The 25448-nt window shown below is 34.8% G+C and overlaps 1 protein-coding gene and 1 non-coding gene across 2 annotated transcripts in view; one reads left to right on the top strand and one right to left on the bottom strand.

The window, feature by feature from the left end:
• Positions 1 to 5656: 5656 nt before the first annotated feature.
• tnmd (tenomodulin) overlaps positions 5657 to 25448 on the bottom strand; it is an 82166-nt gene continuing 62374 nt past the window's right edge. The window contains exons 5-7 of the mRNA XM_056472266.1: positions 22192 to 22351; positions 19365 to 19468; positions 5657 to 9002 (exon numbers count right to left, since the gene is read on the bottom strand). Coding sequence (XP_056328241.1) covers positions 8793 to 9002; positions 19365 to 19468; positions 22192 to 22351 — 474 coding nt within the window. The 3' untranslated portion in view covers positions 5657 to 8792. The remainder of the gene's footprint in view (positions 9003 to 19364; positions 19469 to 22191; positions 22352 to 25448) is intronic.
• Positions 25065 to 25183, top strand: LOC130241277 (5S ribosomal RNA). Its single transcript, XR_008838844.1, has one exon. It is a non-coding gene; the product is annotated as a 5S ribosomal RNA (ribosomal RNA).

Raw genomic sequence — 25448 nt, 5'->3', positions numbered from 1 at the left:
TCAGCTCCTTCTTTATGTTTGAACCCCTCCACCTGGGTAGGGACTTTCCTCCAACCTGGAGATGGCAAACCACCTTTTTCTTGTGGAGCACCATGGCATCGAACTTGGAGGTGCAGATTGTCATCCCAGCCGTGTCACATTCAGCAGCAAACCGCCCCAGTGCATGCTGAAGCTCCATGTTTGATAAAGTCATAAGTGTACAATCAAACTTATTTGCTACGGTACTATAAAAAACTATAAAGTCAGTAATAAAATATAGACAAATTCATTCATTAAATAAATTAATAAATAAACAAACAAGTACTAACAATTTTAAAAACACCCAATAAATGTAACTGCTTCTAAAACTGTAACTAAAATGAAAAGAAAGAAAAAAGACAAACTGTAAGCCATAGGAATAGATGAATGAACAAAAAAAAAAAAAAACGTTTTTAAAAGAAATAATTTATAGAAAAGAGTTTATAGAAATGCAACTGAGCACACTTTTATCCAAATTTCAACAATATTGTCATTCAGAAAATACAAATAATAATAATAATAATAATAATAATAATAATAATAATAATAATAATAATAATAATAATAATTTTATATATATATATATATATATATATATATATATATATATATATATATATATATATATATATATATATGGTCAGAATAACAAATGTTTTATTTTGTTGTGTTTAAAAATCTGAAATATTCCTCCAAAAATTTAGTTCTTAATTTGGCTGAAGTTAAGGTATTGGTATTGTGTTGTCAGAAACTTTGTTTGAAAAATTGAGCTATTGAAAAACTATTGTAAATATAAATAATTATAAATGAGGCGACAAGGTTAGCACTGTCGCCTCACAGTAAGAAGGTCGTTGGTTTAAGTTAGGCTGGGCCGGTTGGCATTTCTGTGTGAAGTTTACATGTTCTCCCTCTGTTGGCGTGGGTTCCTCTGGGTGCCCCGGTTTCCCTCACAGTCCAAAGACATGCACTACAAGTGAATTGAACAAACTAAATTGGCCGTAGTGTATGTGTGTGAATGAGTGTGTATGAATGTTTCCCAGTACTGAGTTGCAGCTGGAAGGGCATCTGCTGTGTAAAACATATGCTGGATAAGTTGGCGTATCATTCTGCTTTGGCAGCCCCTGGTTAATAAAGGGACTAAGCCAAAAAGAAAATTAATGAATTAATGAATATAAGATTTTTTTTAAAGTGGTCTCTTATTTTTTTCCACATTGCTAGCTATCTATATAAAATAAATAAAAAATCAAGTATAGATTTGTAATTTTGTTTTATTGCAGTTTTATTAACAGTTATATTTTTTATCAAATATAAAATAAAATATTCTACTAAATTAATGTCATGAAAATAATTTAAAATGTTCACAATAAAAGTTTAATGTTTAATTAATAGCAGAAAGGAGGGAATTGTCGGCTTATTATAGGATGCACACTTCTGTAAGCAACTTATAGAAGCAAGTGAACATACTTTTCAAACAGACGTCTTTCTTTGAACAGTTCCAAGATGGCGACTTTGTTGAGGTACAGGGAAGGAACAGGTACGTGTTGCAGATTTATTTTTTACTCAATACGCTATTATAAAGACAATATAAGAAAATAAGACCTTTTTATAAGCATCAGAGGGTCAAACACCAGTCGTCAAATTTCTCGTGAGATGAAGAGGAATCTCAAGTTACTGTAAAAAAACAAACAAACAAAAACCCTCACCATCATACATTAAAATACAGCCTTATCCATACAGCAGCACTGGAGGGCAGTAGAGACACACCTTCAGCAAAATACAGCAAACAACCAAGTCTGCTTTCTGTTCTTGAACACCGTGAACTGCTTTAAAGAAAGTAAAAAAAAAACACACAGACTACCTGCTCCACGCACACGAACCGGCGAGTTAAATCCCGGGAACTAAAACAAACAGCTTGGAGGTAAATTACAATGCACTTTTGATGTGCTAACAAAAGGAATTAATTCACGTGTCTCTCTACCTGTGCAAATCTGCAGTCACCGAATTTCCCTGCTCTGAATTTTCGCCCTCAGACTCGTGTAGTCACTGTTGCTTCAGGCTCACTCAATCCTTCTGCGTTTCGGCGATGAAATTCAAGTATCTCAGAGCTTCACAAATGAAAACAGCCTCCTATTTCGGTCGTTTTAAATCTGTAATTGAACGTGCACACTTGTGTTTTACACTGATGCGATATTAAGGCACGAATCGGTGGCATTTGCTTCCTGCAGATTAATATGCATACATACACAACATGTGTGATTTGTCATCGCTGACATAAACACAGCGCAGGTGTGTGTCTGGAAATAGCAATGAAGACACTGGTATATATATGGACGTGGCATATAAGCATGTGAGTGTAGTGACACTGTAAACAGCTTGGCTGACTTCTCAGCGACATTAATTTCTATTTCTTCTGTTCTATTCTTGCGCTTTGTCCTGTGTTATTCTGAAAATGCTGCCTGGAACATATTATATTAGTAAGATATATCTTACATATATTTCGCAATGCTCTAGCCCTTCACCTTGTACTATTCTAATAATAAAAAAAAGAATAAAACTTGGTGAAAGTATTAAAACTAGTTAAGATTTTTATTGACAATAAAGCTATTGCATGGCATCAGAATTGTTATAAGGTCAAACTGAACAGTTTTATGGCCGTTCTATGATGATAGTTAGAGTGCATTTTGGTCCAATGTATACAAAAACAAGTGCAAAGAAGTAACACAGGTTTGAACAGCACAAGGACATGTAGATATATTGACTTATGAAGTGGCATGAAGAAATTTGGGCCAAAACAAAATGGGAAATCAAAACATAGATATGCATTTTAGTTCTAGTATTGGTCTTTGTCTTGTATTATTAAAAAAAAATATATTAATTCAAATTAGTTAACTAACAATATTTGTTTTTCTTCTCCACACAGAGACATCAAATGATGATGATTTTATGGTGATTTTGGGCCATTCTGGAGCTGACATCCACCTTCAGAAGTTTTGAACAACATAAGGGTATGTAAATATTTTTATTTTTGGCTTATTAAGTTGTATGAAGGGGCGACACAGTGACTCAGTGGTAAGCACCGTCGCCTCACACCAAGCAGGTCGTTGGTTTGAGTTCCGGCTGGGCCAGTTGGCATTTCTGTGTGGAGTTTGCATGTTCTCCCCATGTTCATGTCAAAGACATGCGCCATAGGTGAACTACATTGGCCATAGATTATGAGTGTGAATGTGAGAGTGTAAGGGTGTTTCCCTGTACTGGGTTGCAGCTGGAAGGGCATCAGCTGTGTAAAACATATGCTGGATGGTTCATTTAGCTGTGGCAGACCCTGATGAATAAAGGGACTAAGCTGAAGGAAAATGAATGAATGAATGAATGAAGTTGTATGAAGAATGGTAAATTAATTGAATACATATATTACTACTACTACTAATAATAATAATAATAATGCGTGTGCAATATTAATCTAATTACAACAGTATTTTTACCCAAATACCATGGCTTTTTTAATGTTTGAGGACACATCTTCTAGCGTTGCATCAAGATAAGTGCCGCTGCCTCATATGGTTTCAGGTATTGCGATAAAAGAAGCAGAATCCATTGTAATAAGCTTTCTGCTGAGTATTTTGAGTTTGCGCTTTGATCATTTACCTCAGGCTTCTAGTGAATTAGATCTTAGTATGTGCAGACGAAAGCAGCATTTTGAGAAAAGATACGGCTGATGAAGATTGCATTTAGACAACTGACCAAGGGAGTGAAAGAGATAAACATCAAGGTGAGTTTTAACTTCCGTCTTTGATTTGTGGCTTTGTGCGGCTGTTTGTCACAGATGAGGCATCTTTTGTTTCAAGATGAAAGCCCCGTGTTTTGCTCTTTTGTTGGTGTCTCAGAATAGCTGCATTTTGTATGCTTTCAGAGTAATGTTTTTCAAGTTTTTTTTTCTTATGATAATTTAAAATAATGCACCGTGTCCGGCTTATTAGACCTTATATAGATCAGTCATGTAGCTGGTATTATTGGAACTTAACTGGAAGTGTATGTTAACAATGCGAAGGTCATGGCTTTGATCAACATAAACTGATAAAAGTAAAGGCACTTTAAATAGATTCAAATAGCAATGTCTTTCTCTGAAATGATCAACATGTTGTCTTAGTCCCTTAGCACAGTGGTTCCCAAAGTGGGGGGTGGGGGGCCGGACAATCACTTGGTGCTTGGCAGATTTCCAAAAATCAAATTAATTTGATCAAACTATTAGAATTACCATATTTTATCCATAACCCACTGGAGAACCAAATAGTAGTTAATAGTAAGACTGTAAACATGATTACGTTATATTAAAGACACAGCAATAGGGTCAGATACAGCACATTGATTTTATGGCACTGGGTTAAACTTTCTAACACCCTTACTGTACTCGCGTACATTAAAAATAAAAACAGACCACAACTGAACATAAAGAATGGTCTTCGAGTGGAGGTCTCCAAAATTAAACGATGAATAGACTTGGGCCTATTAGTGTGTGTGTGCTGTTGTGTGCAAGGTTTATGTATTTATAACCACCTCAGAAAACCGAGTTGGATGTAACGAGTTCTACAGTAACACATTACTGTATTTTAATGACAATTTTGTGGAAATCAGTAATCTAACGAATTACATTTTTAGTTTGAGTAATTTGATTACAATTACTAAAATCAGTGTAATTGTGTTACTTACGTTACAAATATAGGTTTTGGAAAAAAGAATGCTTCTTTTAAACTTCTTTTTCATTGCAACTTTAGTTAATGAGCATGCGCTTTTAAATTGCTGGAGAACGCAAGCTGAACTGGTTGCTGTTGAGAGTGGTTGCTTTTTCAAGTGGAAAATCAGACATTATTTTGATTTCATTGAGCGTAAAAACAAATATATTGCTGTGAAATGTCGTCTATGTTTAGTTTCTAAAGATCTTTCCACTGCTTTTAACTCAACTAGCAACTTCTTCAAGCACTTGAACAGAAAATGTTTTTACAAGAGTACTCGTCACCAAAGGAGTACACCGGCGCCCAAAAACACAGCGGCCCAACTCCGCCTAAACAGGCTTAAAACCGTTGAGTCACGTGACAAGACCTGACTGATCAACTTCATACTTTGGAATATACACATTTTAAATTTTTTCAGACAAACTCAGACACTGCAGTGCTTTCTCATACTATAGATGACAATGTTTACAGGTATCTAGTTTTCTTCTAAATGTCTTCTTTTGTGTTTAAAAAAGACAAACAGGTTTGAAACAAGTGAATGATGAGAGAATTTTAAGTTTTGGGTGAACTCTTTAAGTCTTGATTATGTCAAGCTGCTGTGATCAACCCATTGTAATGTTTTTCAGTGAATATTAAATTACTGAAAGAGCTGTAGTTTATTTTGTATTTTTATAGATCTATTTTATATGTTTTAAAAGTAACTTCAAAATAAAGTAATTAGTAATCTGATTACTTTTTACTTTGAAGTAGTTAGTAATGTAATCAGATTACATTTGCAATCTATTACTTATTTAAAGTAACTTAACCAACAACGTCAGAGAATATTGGGGGGGTCACGGGCTGAAAAGTTTGGGAACCCCTGCCTTAGCACATGTTTATATGCAGCAGTAAATTATTAGCAGACAATGAAATTTTTACCATTTTTATTCAGAAGGAAGTTGCTGTAAAAACACAAAGGAGCATTAGATTACGTAAATGCAATTTATAGAGCACGCGTTTGCTTGGATGAAAGAATTGATTGAAACAGTCCCAGACCTGCAATTATGGCGCTAGCAATGTCACTACTTAAATATAGCCGTGTACAGTGTAGTTCTACACTGCATTAAATCCACATAACGGCTTTTAAAAAAGGCTAATTTTCCAAGTTCTGCAGGGACTTGCTTCGGCGTAAATACATTAGAAAGAAACAGTTCATAATATCAACATGCAAATCACTGTAGACGTACTTTTGTTAACCTGGTTCCTTATAATGCCTCTCATCCACTATAAAAAAGACAAATAAAAGGCCCTCGGAAAGGCTAATTTAATGTCATTCAGAAAGTGATGCAAACACATTAAATCAAATTAAAACCATTCACTGAGCTACAATGGCTCTACCTACACTTTCTTTGTTTATAAATGCCTGCATAAAACATATAGACTATAGTAACTAAACATTTCCATGCTGCCGTTTCTGTTGTGCTTCCAGTATCAGCTAAGTCAAGGACATATGAATACACTTTATTAGAGTTCGTCTCAAAGAAATAGACATAGAAAAACATAGAAAAGTATTTGAGACCACTTGGAAAATTCTCAGGATGTGCTTATTTACTATGTATGTGTTTGAAGAAGTTGTTAATATTTGTTTTATTCTGTAAAGGTCTGATAATTCTCATTCACGTTCCAAATAAAAATGGGAATCTTTAAATTTGTTATCTTGACCAATTACAGTTTTATACTGTTTACTCACTGGCCACTTTATTAGGTACACCTGTCCAACTGCTCGTTAACGCAAATTCATTCATCACATGACAGTAACTCAATGCATTTAGGCATGTAAACATGGTCAAGACGATCTGTTGTAGTTTTAATCGAGCATCAAAATGGGGAAGAAAGGTGATTTAAGTGACTTTGAACGTGGCATGGTTGTTAAGGCAGAAGACCACACCAGGTGCCACTCCTGTCAGCTAAGAACAGGAAACTGAGGCTACAGTTTGCACAGGCTCACCAAAATTGCGCAATAGAAGATTGGAAAAACGTTGCCTAGTCTGATGAGTTTTGATTTCTGCTGCGACATTTAGATAGTAGGTTCAGAATTTGGCATCAACAACATGAAAGCATGGATCCATCCTGCTTTGTGTCAGTGGTTTGGGCTGGTGGTGGTGGTGTAATGGTGTGGGGGATATTTTCTTGGCACTTCTATGTTAGGGCTGCACAATATATTGTTTCAGCATCAATATCATAATGTGTGCATCCACAATAGTCACATCGCATAGATATGCAATGTTGAGGTGACTTTGCAGTGTAATTTTTACATTTACATATACAAAACTATAAATCATGCACTGTTTATTTCACTTTTATCTTTGCTTTGTTTCATTTGTCTACACTTGTAGTTTGTTTATTACATTTTATGCATGATTTGCTGCCCTACAGAATCATCCCAATCAATCAAACTTAATATTTTTGGAAACACTTTGGACCAATTCTCACTATTAACACGCTTAGTAGCATGCATGTTATTGAGATATTGGCTGCTTATTAGTACTTTTAAATAGGACTGGGGCGATAAACTATATTATATCGAATCCCAACAAAATTTATGTCAATAACAATGATAAGCTATGGACTTTTTTTTACTCTTTATTGATCTAAGAGCCAATCACACAGCAGAAATGTGCAACAATGGGAATCTAAAAGTGTTGATATTAGAGATGTGTCAAATTTTCGACCACTGAAAATATATTGGCCGAGAATATGTTATGCCACTTAATGTACATTCTCTTTTAAATCTGGAAGCATTAACAACTTATATCGAATATATATTGTTATCGTTCAATATGGAAAATAACTATCGAGGTTACTTTTAAACTACATATTCTGTATCTTATTCTACATCCCTAATCCTACACAATACCTAAACTACCCTAATAACTATTAATAAATAACTTATTAGGAGTTTATTGAAGCAAAGGACATAATGGAATGCTAAAAGTGAGAATTGAACTTTAAAATAAAGTGTAAACAAAATTTCTTTCCCAATTGTGGCATTCAATCATTTGCTCTAATTGTTCAGATAGATACAATATATGGCAACACAATGGCGCAGTGGGTAGCACGATCGCCTCACAGCAAGAAGGTCACTGGTTCGAGCCTTGGCTGGGTCAGTTGCCATTTCTGTGTGGAGTTTGCATGATCCCCGTGTTTGCGTGGGTTTCCTCCGGGTGCTCCGGTTTCCCCCACAAATCCAAAGACATGTGGTACAGGTAAATTGGGTAAGCTAAATTGTCTGTTGTGTATGAGTGTTAATGAGAGTGTATACAGTAGGTGTTTCCCAGTGATGTGTTGCAGCTGGAAGGGCATCCGCTGTGTAAAACATGCTGGATAAGTTGGCGATTCATTCTGCTGTGGTGACCCCAGATTAATAAAAGGACTAAGTCGAAAAGAAAATACAGTATATTGCAATGTATATCACAAGATTTTTCTAGTATCGTGCAGCCCTAACATATGTATAAGCATGTATATGTGGGTAGTTCATATGGAATACTTGCATTTTAATGTGATAGACTCCATCTAGCTTTGTTTTAAACAGTTAATTATATAATAACAGTTTTTACAACCATGCTAATTGAGAGACTAATATTCCATGTGGTTTCAAAATTAATATGCTCATAAAAACTGCATGCATAATAATTACAAGCAAACGCTGTTGAAAATAGTCTGACGTGGAGTATATTTGTACTATTAAAAAGAAATCATTTGTTGTTCCACGAATTGAACTAATGGATGCTAATAGGTGATTATGTGGGGGGAACATACGAACCCATAGAACCTAAGATATACAATTTCCCTCATCTAAGAAGCAACATATGTAATAAAAGATAATCACTCAGTTGAATATATTTTGAGCAATGTTTTGCATTATTTTAACATAATTTTGGTTTTAATTACACATAGGTTGAAAAAAAGCTTTGAGTGTTTATGTGACTTTTTTTTGTACAAATGTAAAAGCTTGTCTATGCAAACCCCTGAGCAGCATAGCACCACTGGTTCCCTCTGGCATCCTTAAACTCGTCCCAGCATTCGTGCTATCCACCAGTTGCAGGGCATGACAATCTGACAGATGACCCGTCCTCCCTGGTAATAGTAGGGATATGGCCAAAAGCCACCCAGGGGCTCGTAGTATCGCCGACAGTAACGGTACCCGCGGCGGCAGTACTGGCAGCAGTAGCCCTGCTCATCTAGGCTGTTGTCCAGCTCCAGCCCCATTTCACTCTGTGAAGAGAGAAAGAGTCAACAGGGTCAGAACCACAGCCAAACAATACCTGCAATCTCACCACATGCCGCTTGACAGATAGCGTGATTTTAGCAATAAAAAAGGTGCAGTGCTCCTGAAGAGTTATTAAAGGTTGTAGGAATGCAATGACAAAAACTCCTGTCATGCTCCGATATGCCACAGGGATTTGAGTGGCATTTACAGTAGGTGCTTTTGATATGGCAAGTAAGGGGAATCAGATATGATTAGACATATTCTGATATTTAGTAATTCAGTACATTGTGATCATGCACACTGCTGATATCATGGACACTTTAAAAGTTTAAATAATAAATATTAATTCACTGTATTTTAGAGTTGGTTAGAAAAAAATTGTATCACTGTATCACAGGGGTGTTCATAAAAGCACAAAAATATATAACTGGTTAGCTTAACATTTTCAGGTTAATCTTTCCTACATGCTGAACTATTGATTGAAAATTCTGTTAAAATTCTGAATATTTATAGGGCTATTATATGTTAACACTGTGCAAAACAGCTCCAATAGTTAACATTAGTTAAATTTACTAAACTCACAATTAAAACTACTTTTTATGATTCTAAGGTGATGGTTATTTCTTAGTTAATGCCTATAAATGCATTAAAAATCTTAGTCATAATCATTTTATTAAATGGAGTTAATATCTAATCAAAATTAAGTGTATTTCAAACAAAATGAAAATAGCAACTGCAATAAACATGGGCTATTCTTGCTATTGTTGATGTTAATGCATTTATTTAATAATACAGATTTTATTGTAAAGTGTTAACTATTGTATTTTATAATATTTTTGCAATTTAATTTAGTTGAAACATTAGTTTACTCTGAACATGTGTATACAATAAAGCAATACACCAGGTATTTTTGGTTATTATATTTGTTAAAGTAACCTTTTTTGCAGCTTTGGTCAATATCACGATAATATCGTATACCACGATATAAGCTTCAGCAGTTAATATTAACAGCATAATGAATGCAACATTTAGCTGAAGCATTAGTTTATTCTGAGCATGTGTATAAAATGAAGCAATACACTATGTATTTTTGTTATTATATTTGTTAAAGTAACCTTTTTTGCAGTTTAGTCAGTATCGTGATAATACCGTATATCATGATAAAAGCTTCAGCAATTTGTAGTAGTAGAATAATAAATGCAAAATTTAGTTGAAATATTTTTTTTCTCTGAACATATGCATGCAATTTGGCAATATATCAAGTATTTTGGCTATTATATTTGTTAGCTTTGTATTTTGGATACCGTATATCGTGATAAAACTTCAACAGTTAATCGTAGTAGTATAATGAACGTGAAATTTAGTTAAAACATTTGTTTACTCTGAACATGTGTATACAATAAAGCAATACACTAAATACTTTTGGTTATTATATTTTTTAAAGTAACCTTTTTTGCAGCTTAGTTCAATATCGTGATAATACCGTATATCGTGAAACAAGCTTTAGCAATAAATAGTAATAGTATTATGAACGTAAAATTTAGTTGAAACATTTGTTTACCCTGAGCGTGTACACAATATAGCAATACACTATAAGCATTTCTGGCTATTATATTCGTTAGCTTTGTACTTTGCAGCTAAATATCACGATAATACTGTATACCTTGTTCAAAGCTTTAGCAATTAATCTCAACAAGAAAATTTGATACCATCATAAGCCTAGATATGATATAATGCAATGCCCTTGACCTTTCCATTACTCTGCACGTCTTTGCCATCTCCGATTGGAGTCACTTAACCCCGCTGCCTGTCCATTCTCAGTCGCTGGCAGACGCTGAGATAATTACACTATTTCTTTCATCCCAGGCTTCCCATAAAGGCAGAGCAGTGGTGCCTCAGTCCAAGCAGTGACCCCGGCCTCATTTGAGCTCCGAAATGAGAACTCTCCCCTATGCCCTCCTTTGACTTTGGCATAAAGCGAATGGCACGTTCTTACAGCAATTAGCAGGGTAATGATCGCCCAACAAGGATCGGTTTATTTGCTCTCGCAGGCAGGGTGTGAATTGGTGTAAGGGCTAAATGAAAGCCGAGTGAAAGGTAAATTGGCTAGAATTAATGGCCCTTGGCCCTCTCCATTGTGATGGTATACGCATGCCCTCTCCAGATTACCCAGGGCTGAGTGCCATGCCTTTGATCAGCCGCTACGCAGAGATGGGATCCTAGAAGTGCCACTTAACTTTCTATCTCCCGTAACTGTTGGAGCAGATAGCGCCCTCGACTCGCGCTGTTTCATTTGACTGCATTTCGATCTCCCCGAGCTTACGACACAGACAGGATGATGTGATTAAAAACACTGTTGTGGACCTAGTCGCCTCCGCTGATCTGCATTAGATTGACAGATGAAGCCATATCTCATCTGGTTGTCTGGCAACGCTTCAGACTTCCTGTTGGGAAATGACGCAAATGAACGTGAGGGTAAGAAAATCACTCTGAAATGTGACGCCCGGTCGAAAATTGCATTTAAAATGGCCATACGCGGTGTTTGTCTTGCATAAACGAGTGCATTATTATCATTATTGATCTTTTTTGGGGGGTTTGAAATGAAGCGGGGTGAGTTATAATGCGCCCGTGCGTGTGAAGATGCATAATGGCATGCGTTTTTCCTCTGGAGTCCCATCTCTCATTATGTTCTCCATAAACGAAGCATGTATGAGTTTTCATGAGCTCACTATGCAATGATGAATGGAGGGAAAATTGCATTCTCCTAATGATTAGACTATAGTGCGAGCGAAAGCAGGGTGATGCCTGTACTGTTTGATTTATTACTCTCGCAAATGCACAAAGACAATTACTGATTCATAATGTTTGTCAGGTTTAGGGTCAAGAGTGTTGAGGCAACAATTCATTTTGGAAACAGCACAACGCCTGTCAGTGTAGTGCAGTTTGCTTTATCAGACCTTCACAGAAAACCCCCTGCCAGCATAAAGGTGGATGTTATTTGGAAAAATAAGATTTTTAGAGCGAAATAATGTGTGATTAGGATGAAGCAGACTATGAATAGTATTGTTTTATTCAGAGGCATATTAATCAAACTGATTATCCTGCTGCAATGAGTAAGTGAGTGTTAATAACTTCATGTTAGAGACTCTATGTGTCAGTTTGTTGTACTGTATGTTGCGGAGATGACAAGGAATAAAGTATTCTGGCACATGATGTCAGTCATGCATAAACTGGAATGAATAATTAAGAACAGGTGCCTATAGCTGACTATAGTGTTTTGTATTTGCCTCACAATGCCTGTCGTGTTCTCTGTTATGTTCGGTGTTACAGCCCGTAAAGCATGATTTACTAGCATTTAAAGTGAGAAAGTAGGAAAACTCCTCATTTATTATGGCCTGGCACATCATAGCGTTGATTCACAGTTTGACACCCCGTAGATTTATTTCATAGGCCGTGATTACTGAGGGGATAAATTATCTTAAACTTTACACTACCTTGATGCTAATCAAGGCACTAAATATGCACTGTTGCCCAAAAGAGTTTAATGAATTTAAAGAAAAATGGCATGTGTCATTTTTTATTTTTTTTATTTTCAGAGCTTGTCAAAGTTAACTCATTAACATCTTAAATATAATCAAATATGTTTAACACACTATTTGTTTTATTTAACCTGCTAGCGAGCACACACTTTTGGGGATTTACACCTACCTAAATTTAAATAGTAAAAGTTCTTGACCCCAGTAAGCAAACACACACAAGTTAGGTATCATTGGACAGAAGACACTTGGGGCTTCACTGTGGTAAAAGGAGGTTCATGCTCAAAAATATAAACAGTTATACATTATGAAGTCATGAGAAAAAAAAATTGTATTGTGTTCAGTATTTGTTTTTCTATATACAAACACATTAATGTAATGTCCTAGAAAAAATATGCCTTGAAAGCTAAGTGTTTCATGAGTTTATACTTCAAAATTTGATGAAGATAGCATGTAAAATAAGATTTCTGTAAAAAGTTTGCCGAGACTACAGTAGGTGATGCTTTAATATGAGCATTAACGCCGTGCCTTGTACCGTCGCCGCTCTAAAAGAGTAAGAATGTGTTTTTTAGGTATGACCGCATTTTGTGAGTATGCCGCCAGGGGACAGAAAAAGGAACAGGATGTAAATGCACTCAGATCCATACAGTCTATACAGTATATAGCATACAAGCCTATGCAGTAGCTGTAAATACTCTGCTACTTGTAAATATAGGTAAACAATGAAACAAAGCATTCATTATTCATTAAAAACTTGTTAACAAGCTTTATTATTATTGTAAACTTGTTAAATGCAATGAGGATTCATTTTAGAAAATAGAAATAAAGAAATAACTAAAATGAAAGTACAAACATAAGTACAAATAAGTAGGCCTAAATAAATAAATAAATAAATAAAGCATTGTTTTGGCCTAAATATAGAGAGATGTACAGTGTTTGCTATTTTAAAGTAATAGGACAAACACAGTCAATAAAGAAGCTTTTTCATTTACGTTTTCATTTACATTTCGTTGTTGATTGTATTTTACGATCTTATTTTATGTCTTAATTACTGTACATAAATAACAAAGTAATAATTAAATAGGCCTAACTATTTATTTAAAGACCGTACCAGCGAAACACTGAGAAACGGTCCAGCGCTATTTTTATATAAGCCTATTATAATTTTAAAGAAAACTGCAAAGTCGGCTATATCATTTTAATTCTAGCCCATATTATTACAATTCATTTCTTTTGTCTGTGTTATTTGCAGTTCAATGCGTGTGCACTGAGAGACAACAAGGCAATATTGACCTTTTTTTTTTTATCAGTGTCCGTCTCTCCCTCACTGTTAGAGGCATTTTCTCAAAAATGACCTTCCCAAATTAAAGCAGTAACAGTAACTGAATAATTTGGTCAACATTTACAGTTCATATATCTTTGGAAAGAAGACATTTTAAGCTTTATTATCCATCATCCAGAGTTTATAATGCTTAAAGTGAAAAAAAATGTTATAGATGCTTATGTAATGTCACCACAAAAAAAAATTGCACCGCACAAAACATTTTATTATTTCATAAATATATGAAATTAGTCCTGGAGCAATGCAGAAAAGTAATAGGTCAAAAGCCACACATCTCCTGAGTATATGTTTTGAATTTGATGGCAATATCATGCAAAATGAACTTTCTGGAAAGATTTTTCTGGGACAATGATTTTCTCCCTATCATTTTTTTGTGGAGAAGCAGTCTGATGACCACACGTACAGTTGAAATCAGATTTATTAGCCCCCAGTTTATTTTTTCCCCAATTTCTGTTTAATGGAGCGCAGATTTTTTTAACACATTTGTAATCATAATAGTTTTAACTACTCATTTTTAATAACTGATTACTTTTATCTTTGCCATGATGACAGTACATAATATTTTACTAGATATTTTTCAAGACACTTCTATACAGCTTAAAGTGATATTTAAAGGCTTAACTAGGTTAATTGGGTTAACTTGGCAGGTTAGGGTAATTAGGCAAGTTATTGTTTAATGATGGTTTGTTCTGTAGACTATCGAAAAAAATATAGCTTAAAGGGGCTAATAATTGTGTCCTTAAAATGGCTTTACAAAATTAAAAACTGCTTTTATTCTAGCTGAAATAATACAAAGACGTTCTCCAAAAGACAAAATATTATCAGAAATATTGTGAAAATTTCCTTGCTCTGTTAAACATCATTTGGGAAAAATTTAAAAAAGAAAAAAAAAATTTAAAGGGGGGGCTAATAATTCTGACTTCAACTGTATACTAAAGGTTTCTAACAATATTTATTATTATTTTAACACTGCTGACAACATCCATGCTTCATTCTGATCTGTTTGATTGGAAACTGACTGTAACAGATCGATGTGAATGCAAACACAAGAAGTATCTTGTAGAGAGCACAATTACCAGCGAGCAAATGATTGAGAAAGACCTGTTTTGCAGGTTATTTATTTATAAATTAATCCCATACATGCTGGTTGCAATAAAAGCATTTGCATTCTTTGAATATTGGAATTTAAATATCGTTGAGGCTGAACCATCAGTCATAGAAATGTTAATGTGAACACCTGTGGAGGACTGCGTCTTTATGCTTGTGGAAATTATGTTCAAGAATGAAGAAAGTTGGTATTACATTTATAAGTTCAAAATTATTGTGTGATTTGATCTTCATTGCTGTGCAAAAGTTTGGGGTCAGTAAGATTTTATGTTTAAAGAACTCCTTAATTTTTCAAGGACATCTTTCATAAAAGTTGATCAAAGGTATCAGTAAAGTCACTTTTGTTGCTAAATGCTGTTCTTTTGACTTAATATCATCTTTAAATCCTCCACAATAATATTAGGCAGCACTACTGTTTTTAACATTGATTATAATGAGAATTTTTTCTTGAGTTTCTAGTAGGGCTGCATAGGCAATTAATCGAAATAATCGAAATCAACATTCAGAACCTATAATCAATCAAATTTTTCCAGGATGATTTTTTCAATTACTTTCCCTACCACATATAGAGTCACGTAACCCTGCTGTGTTAAAGGCTGAGGCACATTTATATTTCTGCAGCCACTTTGCCACATCTGATCTCTGGTCAAGTAGGACGATGGACCTATTTTTGAGTCTTACTTTGCACTACATTGACGATGATTGGAAGCTGCACTAGAAATGCCTCAAGATAGCATATTTTCCATTACATTAAAATTTTTTATTTACATTAAAATATTTGTTTACAGAAGATTTAATAAATGTTTAAAATATTATTTACTGGACTTACAAGAGTTATTTTATTTAGATTTACTGCTAGTTTTCTACTTTTAAAACACTGACAATAATTTATTTTGCTTCCAAAAGTGCAAGTTATTTATTTACACACATGATGTTCTTGATAAACACTTGATTTTCAATAAATAATCACAGTAGACATAGTAATCATCGTAGTGTGTTTCCTTAAATCATTTTAAAATCAAGTAATGCACCCTTCATTCAGAAATCTCTCACTGGTAATATGTTAACATATTTACTGTACAAAACTTGTCAGTGAAAAGTAATGGCTGTTGTAAATTTCGCAAAAATTCTTTACAATTGTAATTCTATATGAACTGTAATCTTTATTTCTTATTTTCTATTGGGTTCAGGTCAGGTGAATGACTGGGCCATTATAGCAGCTTTTTTTTTTTTCTTTTTCACTGAGAGGTTTCAGCTGCTGTCTGAGATTTTCATGTCTTTTTACACCTCCTTTCTTCATGTGTTCAGTACAATTTCACTGTCACTTAATTTTATTGCACATAATAACGTATAAGTAAATGCTTTTCAACTCCAAACTTTGAATGTTAATGTAGTTATTAATTAATATGCATATGTTTGTTTATGTAGACATGTCAACAACACTTATTTTGTTGTCCAAAATTTTTAAAACTTGAATAGGAATAAAAGTAACTGTTTGTTTTAGGCAGTGTGTGTTTTAATCTCAGTTGTTCAGCATTAATGTTCAATAAATAATCATAGATAGTAGATAGTTTGTGTTTCCTTCGATTATTTTAAAATCAAGAAATGCACCCTTCATTCACAAATCTCTCACTTGTAATTTGTGAGCATATTTACTGTACGAAACCTGTCAGTGAACTATGAGGGCCAAATTTTTTTTTTTAAAGGTTTATTAATCATAATTGAGTAAAAATGATCAATTAATCGAGATTTTGATTTTAGGCCAAATCGCCCAGCTCTACGTTCTAGTCAAGAAAAGTAATGGCTGTTGTAAATTTCATACTTACAGAAATAACATTTTCAAAAATTCGTTAAAATTGTAGTTCTATATGAACAGAAATCTTTATTTCTTATTTTCTGTTGGGTTCAGGTTAGGTGAATGGCTGGGCCATTCTAGCAGATTTTTTTTTTTTTTTTTTTTTTTTTTAGAGAGATTTTAGCTGCTGTCTGAGCCTTTCATGCCTTTTTACACCTCATTTCTTCATGTGTTTAATACATATTCACTGTCAATAAATTTTATTGCACGTAATGTAAAAGTAATGTATAAGTGAATGCTTTTTTCATCTCCAAACATTAAATGTTAATGTAGTTATTGATTAATATGAATAGGTTTGTTTATGCAGGCATGTCAACAACACTTATTTTATGGCATCCACAAATTTTTTTAATCCTTTAACTGCCTGCTCTACCAAATGGTTATCCATATTTTGACTGTTTTAAATAATGTCTGTTAAAGTCATTTAAAGAATGACTGTTTTAAATAATGGTTTACAATACACAGCAATGTTGGTTAACAAAAAATCTAAGTAAAATCAAAACAATCTTGTTGCACTACTACGCTTAATTTTGGTTTTATTGTGAAAAAAAAACCCCAAAAAAACCCATAAAGCATATTAATTAGAATCTGAAATATTTGATGGCATACTTCATAAGATAAACACAATTTAGTATTCAGAAATGTTTTTTTATTATTATGTTTTTAAATAAATTGGTTTTGGTTCAGATTTTTCATAGTATATGTATTAATTCTAGTACTTTTACCATCAACCGACATATCATCCATTTCGTAGAAGTTGATATTTTAGAAATTATGGGATGTTGAAAAAAATGCATTGAGTGTGTTAACAGGTTAAAGGGTTAACTTATTCAAAATACACACCTCATGTAGTTTTGATTCATAATTTACATGTTTTCATTTACAAATTAAATAAGGGCCTAAAAAAATGTAATCAATCATCAAAGAATTATTTGTTTTATTCTAGCATCTTAAAGGGATAGTTCACCCAAAACTGAAAATTCTGTCATCATTTACTCGCCCTATACTTCAAAAATGTAGGAAATTTGTTTTTCCTACTATGGAAGACAGTGGTTACAAGTTTGTAACATTTTTCAAAATATCGTCTTTTGTGTTCAACAAAAAAAGAAACTCATAAAGGTATGGAAGCACTTGAGAGTGAATAATAGGTGAGTCAATTTTCAGTTTTGGAAAAACTACGTCTTTTAGTAAATTCATCTGGCCTTCAGCAGGCAGTGCACACAGTGGTGGGGAGACAGGTTTAATCAACGATCTGCAAGCCAGAGTGCTTTCAGCCAGGACACGAAGCAGGGTCACGAAGCCTAGCATCAACAACTGCGGCAGGCGCACAAGTCTGAGTTTCGACCGGACCCAATCATCAGAGGCTTATCCTCCCAATGTAGGTCAAGGACCATGATGCAATTTCTCAGCGCAGCCAGATGATAGTTATTCAGTTTGAAAGATATCCAGAGCTGTGCTGGCACACAACGCATCAGCGTGGCAGGACTGGGGAAAGGTCAGCCTCATATATATATATATATATATATATATATATATATATATCTCAGGCCTTCTGTCACTGGAACTTTGATGATTATTTATAAAAAAACTGCACAACAGGAAGAGACCTGTAGCAAAATATGAATTCCCTCCTCCAGCTGCCGACGCCTGCTGGTGGGAGAGCTAAATAAGAGCTCGCGTCTAGGATCCTCTGAAAGGTCTGGGATATCTGGCTTCCCAGCAGCATCTACATGACTCCAGACTCCAATTACTGGGAGCCACATCCCCTCTGACGTTCACAAAAGCCTTTGTTATCGCTCTGCCCACAAACACAGCCCGTCTGTGCTTAGCCTTGGAATTGGCTGGATTGCTGCGTATTAACCAGCCGATAGAAGGAGAGGATTTCAAAAAGGAAAGGTGGTTTCATCTGGGTTTGCTTTAATTATATGGAACGCCGTGTTGCTGGATGAGGTGGGCAGGAAAGACGTTCCTGGGCCTCTGCAGATAAAAGTTCTTCTTTTCTCAGTCTTCTCATCCTTGGGAGTCTAGAAGTTGCTCGCCAGTTGGGGAGGTGTGTATCGTAGGTGTGTGAAGCATTAGTGCGTGCGACTTAAGGATAATTAATCATTGAACATATGCTTGACTTCCTGAATGCAATAAAGGACACTCTTTGGCCGGTCGCTTCTTTATGCCTTGATAATTAAAGCATGATTAATACATTTATCTCTTCATTAATGAGTGACCTTGGGAGTCTGTCTTTGTACATCGCTAACTACATAAGAGAGGCAAGAAAAATTGTGCAAGGCAAACTTGCTTCCTTTGAAGGCTAAATATCCCTCTCCATTAGCTGCGAGACATTAAGGGAGTCTTAAGTGAACTGGCCTGATTTAAGCAGATATATAGAGCAATTTCAATGCCCTGCGGTCCACATGATCTGTTTTAAGTTCCGAAAGGGAACTTCGATTAATGAACGATTTATACCAAGAAAGAGAGCATGACTATCCGGCTCAACCGCAGTCTGAACGTGCCTTTTAGTCCTCAAACTTACATAGTCGTTTACTGGTACGTGGTCCATGACGTCCCGGGCCTGACGTGGACCTCTTGCTTCCAGCTCTGGGGCCTCCACATCCTCTATATCGTGAAATTCAGCATCTGCATGACAGAAGTATACTGTAGGTGATCTATTATTTGAAAAATCTATTATTTGTCATGTATATTAAAAATAGCATTGCATGAGCTTTAAAATACAATATTGCTTCGTCCTGCAAAGTGATTGTTCTACATAGGAATCGCTATCAGAACATCAAAATATTTCTATTTTATGCTGTTTATAATTGTTTAAATTGGCCAAAATAAGAACAGCTTTTATAGACTTCCAAAAGTTTTTGCTCATAAATGGCAGAAAGTTCAAGAAACTGGCTGAAAATGGAAGAAAAGGCAGAATGTAATAAACATTTTTTTTCAATACATCCATGTCTACAAACATTTTTTTGAACGCGATAATTTGTTTGACAGCACCAGTAAAGATTATATACAGGCCTAGCTAAATGTAAATATGTTAATGTGTTATATAAAAATCAGATACAAACACCACCACACTTATGCAATATCCAGGAGGATATAAATAACATACCCTGCCATGCAATCGCTACAATGAAATCTTCAGCTTGTTGTTGGCATTTCAGCAGAATTAACAACCGTAACGTGAACTTCGAGATATTTGTTGATGGTAAGTTCATTAATTCATTCCCCCTTACAAAAATAAATAAATAATATAATATATACTGCGTCCACGCTTTTGGCCCAATTCCAATTGTATTTTTTTTTTACCCCTTCCCCTTGGCCCTTGAAACAGAGTGTGAAGGGGTAGGGATTCAAAATGTACCCCTAAAAAACGAGACGGCACTACAACACCTGCACACATCATCAGATGTCATCGCAAACTCTTGCTACATATGAGATCGACGATCGCGACTGCTGTAGTTATTCCAGTTGTGTAATTTTTTTGGTATTAATCTTCAGGAAATCACTGAAGGCATATATCATGTTATTTTATTGATATAATGTGGAAATAAGCTCGTAACTTTACTGTGCATTTACACCGTGGCCATATTCATCTATGAAAACACACAAAAACCACATCAACATTATAGCAGACACTGTAAAAAGCTCATTCTGTAAGCCTCTAGACTTTTCTGACAGGGTATTTGAGTGTCATCGAGTGACAGAATGTTGTGGGACTGCTGTACATGAGTTGTTATTAGGGATTGTAGACATCGAAATTTAGCTGTTTTTATTTTAGCGCTTTTTTTTAAAAGCATGACGGTAAAATAGAACGCGGTTATGAATATATATATATATATATATATATATATATATATATATATATATATATATATATATATATATAATATATATATATAATATATATATAATATATATATATAATATATATAATATATATTAAAACTTATGCTTGTTTGTTGTAAAAGTTCATAATGACAAAAATACTAATTTGTGGATCTCCTTATTTCCGGGTGCAGCTATCTAGCTGTTCTATTCTGGGAAATTTTCTTACCCCTTGTTTCGAGTGTGGTCCTGAAAAATCTCCATTTGAAGGGGTATCTAGCCCTTCTCCTTAGCCCTACGCATTCAAGCTAAAGAGAATTGGGACACCCCTACCTCTTCAGGTGAATGCACAAAATGAGGGGTAGGGGGGAGGGGAAGGGCTAAGGGGTAGAATTGGGATTATGCTTTCATCTATTATTTTGTGATGTCTGAAAGATATCTGCATAGGTAAAAACTATAGTAATTTGTAATAAACATGTTTTTGAACCACATAGTAAAGTGTATAATGTGTACAACTCTTTGTTAATGAATGTTACAGAATACTGTAGTATATAGTGCATTGTGACTATAGCGTAGAAAGCTGAAGCCTGTTGAATAATTTGTTTATTACTACAGTTGTGTTGTACACAGCGACATTATAATCACTACGACAGTTTAATTTAAGTAATTATCTATAGTATGCTTCCAAACACCATAGTATTTACTATAGTATTTTTCATGTAACGTAATAACTTATACAATATATGCCGCCTCGATGACTGGCAAATATATTTGAGTTCAGTAGAAAACTCTGCCCTCTTCATGATATCATGCCCAACATATGTGGTTATTTTCTATTTATAGCTCTTTTGAAATATGGTATAAATTACAGAAATACAAACTTTCCTCTGTCTTCCATTCAGTTTTTTAACTTCCTGCCCTCCATATGAATTTTACACGTCACCAGAACCACTTAATTGACGATTTGGTGGCCACTTTAGGATAAACATGGAAGTGATCCTATGCTGATACATTAATGTTGACTAACATTGACTGTGATCTGAGGATAAAATATTAGTAAATACAGCCATTTAATAATTTGCTTAACTGCAGATGATCAGACTTCTGTTATGTTAACCAATTATCAACAACAAATTATTTCCAAATTTAAACAATTAGGATTATTAAATGATCATCACACAAACCCATTGTATTAAATGCCACATCTCTGATCTTCCTGATATTCTCATTTGAAAAAATAAAGAATTAAAAGTTAGTTTGTTGACTAAACTTTCTTTAATGTTGTTTATGGTATCCTTGATTAGATAATGAACAAATTGCTTAGGACATTTTTAGAGGATTGTCTACGACATTTAGTATGTGTGTGTGTGTGTGTGTGTTATAAGGATTTTTTTTCTTCCTACCTAAGGGAAGTACAAGCAAACAGCGGAGGGCAAAAGAAATTACAGACTTGACTCTTGGGCTATTCTGAAACCTTATTACTACTGTTGAATTGGATTTCAAGTTGGTGAAGCCCTGTTTCTAACCTCTGAGAGGAGAAGGGTGGATCCAGTGGATGGGGAGATCTTGGCAAATCTCCCAAATCTTGGAATTTGACAAGAATGTTTTGTTAGAGATGGGCTCTTCGGCTGGAATCCATATCTGAGAGTCTACCATCTGCATATCCACTTCACCGCTCTCAGTTACCTGGAAAAAAAAAGTTGATTTGTAATGCTTACAAAAGGGTTTATAGTACGCCAGATGGGTATGGATGATCTGGCATCCATACTATGAAGGTCAATATCAGTACACATGGAGTGTAATTCCATATCAGCAGGTTGCGAATTATACATTGACGTATAACGGTAATGTTAGTTTTTGTAATACACGCTTCAGTGAATCAAATGTATGTATTTGTTTAAATTACATCTAATTTATTTATAAAATGTATTTAAGTTTCAGTGTTTTGAGGGATATTTTGTGTATTCTGACCTACAGTATCCGATTAGCTACTTCTGAGGTTACTGTAAGTCAAACTATGCATCTAATTTGACTTTACTTTTAGGCTATATGTAGAAACAAACAGCTATTTTACAAGAAAACAGTCTTGTGAATAGTTAAGTTCTCTAATGCAGCTCTAGATCTGCCGGTACAGACCCAAATTTTTTTTTTTCTAGCAGACTGAATGGCACGATTATGCATTCACAGTGGTATGAACCATTATAGGGGTGGTCAAATGTATATTTATATTATGAATTTTATTTTTTATATTAATTTTAATTATTAACATTATTATTTAAAATAGCTGTGTGGTGTCGCCTCACAGCAAGAAGGTCGCTGGTTCGAGCCTCAGCTGGGTCAGTTGGCATTTCTGTGTGGAGTTTGCATGTTCTCCCCATGTTCGTGTGGGTTTTCTCTGGATGCTCCGGTTTCCCCCACAAGTCCAAAGACATGTGCTATGGGTGAATTGGGTAAGCTAAATTGTCTGTTGTGTATGTGTGTGAATTAGAGTGTATGGATGTTTCCCAGTAATGTGTTGCAGCTGGAAGGACATCTGCTGCATAAAACATATGCTGGATAAGTTGGCGGTTCATTCCACTGTGGTGACCACTGATTAATAAAGGGACTAAGCCAAAAACAAAAACTGAATGAATTAATTATTTAAAATACAAAGCAGGGCAAATGATTTCTCAGTATTAAAGAGATGACTCCCCTTTACATGTTGTTTTGATGTCCTTTAGGGGGATCAAGCGTTAATTAGGCAGTCAATCCCCCAGCCCCCTCTGTAATTCGCACCCTGCATATCAGTCCTATGTAAGATACTGAAATAAGGACCGATTTATTAAATTGGGCAAAAAAGTAAGCATCCAATACCATGAAATGCTGATAGAAGTGGGAAGTTTTGTGAGAGATCCATACAATGTGAAAATTAATGAACAGTACAGCTATTTTAATGACCAACACAAATAATGTTGAAGACAAGCTGATGCAATGATAATCATGTGTTTAATCTACTAACATAACATACACAAAATCTACTAGGATATGCTTTTTTGGCTTTTAAATCACGAGTCGACTACCACAGACCTTAGTAAATCATGTTGAAAAATACTAGAATAGATTTTGCATCTGAAACAGAAAATCCTACAATTGCATATGCAGTTAATCCAGCCACAAAATAACGCTCTGTTCCTTTTTAGAATTAACACTATAATTGTCTTTAGTAAGCCTATTTTTATAACAAATATAGGCTTACAAGCTGCAATCATATTTGGACAATAGTATACTCTTTCTGTCATGTATTGATCACAGCTATTCATCTTTTAATTTTGTACATTATTACACACTCAGAAATCATGGAACATCGGGGCAGTATTTTTAAGTACATTTTTATACTTTTAGGTAATATTGTGTACACTTTGTGGCACTAATATGTACCTTTAAGTGCCAAATATAGACATTTTACCCACAAACAGGTCCCTTTGAAATGGTACTACCCGAGGGACAACCTTTCAACCTTTATATCGGATCTTATGGTAAAATAACATTTTAATTGCACAAGCTTTTTAGCACATTTAGCTCAAAGGTAAAATGTTGCAATATTGCTTTTTCCTGCATTAAGAAGCTTGCTCAAGATTTTAAAACTGTGTTTACTCTTCTCACATTTTCCAGAAGATTTGGTGGCCACCATAGGATAAACATGCTGATATATTATTTTTGACTAATATTGACTGATCTGAGTAGGGCTGGGTTATTTGGCCTAAAATCAAAATCTTGATAAATTGAACATTTGAACTCGATTACGATTGTTGATGTTTACAATTAATGAAAAATTATTCAACTTATTGAGGACATGTTTTAGGTAGCAGATACCCTTCCAGCTGCAACCCATCACTGGGAAACATCCATACACACTCATTCACACACATGCACAGCACCCGGAGGAAACCCACGAGAACACAGGGAGGACATGCAAACTCCACACAGAAATGCCAACTGACCCAGCCGAGGCTTGAACCAGCTATCTTCTTCCTGTAAGGTGACAGCACTACCCACTGCGCCACCCTATATTATATTATATTATATTATATTATATTATATTATATTATATTATATTATATTATATTATATTATATTATATTATATTATATTATATTATATTATATTTTCATGTTATGCTTTATGGAAAGATGTTTCTGTCAGCCTTTGGAAAGCAGCAGTCTCTGTTGGAATGAATGCAGTAAGTAAAGCGTCAGTGATAGGAGTGCTTTATGACTGGCTTCTTGTGTCTTACTGCACATGGTAAGATGAAGAATGCATTTTATCCTACATAACTCATTAAGAGTTTTTATTGTTTTACTTTAAAGCCTGTTTTATGCACTGACTCTTTTTCATTTTTTAAAATAATATAACTAAAACAGCTTACGGCCATACCACCCTGGGTGTGCCCGATCTCGTCTAAACTCAGAAGTAAAGCAGGGTTGGGCCTGCTTAGTACTTGGATGGGAGACTGCCTGGGAATACCAGGTGCTGTAAGCTTATTGAATTCCTTCAGGGAGATGCAGTGGCGCAGTAGATAGTGCTGTCGCCTCACAACAAGAAGGCCGCTGGTTTGAGCCTGGGTCAGTTGGCGTTTCTGTGTGAAATTTTTACATGTTCTCCCTGCGTTCTCGTGGGTTTCCTCCGCATGCTCAGGTTTTCCCCACAGTCCAAAGACATGCAGTACAGTTGAATTGGATAGGGTAAATTGTCCGTAGTGTATGTGTGTGAATGAGTGTTTATGGATGTTTCCCATAGATAGGTT

This window comes from Danio aesculapii, chromosome 14 (genome assembly GCF_903798145.1).
Source record: "Danio aesculapii chromosome 14, fDanAes4.1, whole genome shotgun sequence".
NCBI classification, from domain to species: Eukaryota; Metazoa; Chordata; class Actinopteri; order Cypriniformes; family Danionidae; genus Danio; species Danio aesculapii.
The sequence above is the reverse complement of the archived record's forward strand: the minus strand, read 5'-3'. Positions and strand labels throughout refer to the sequence as shown.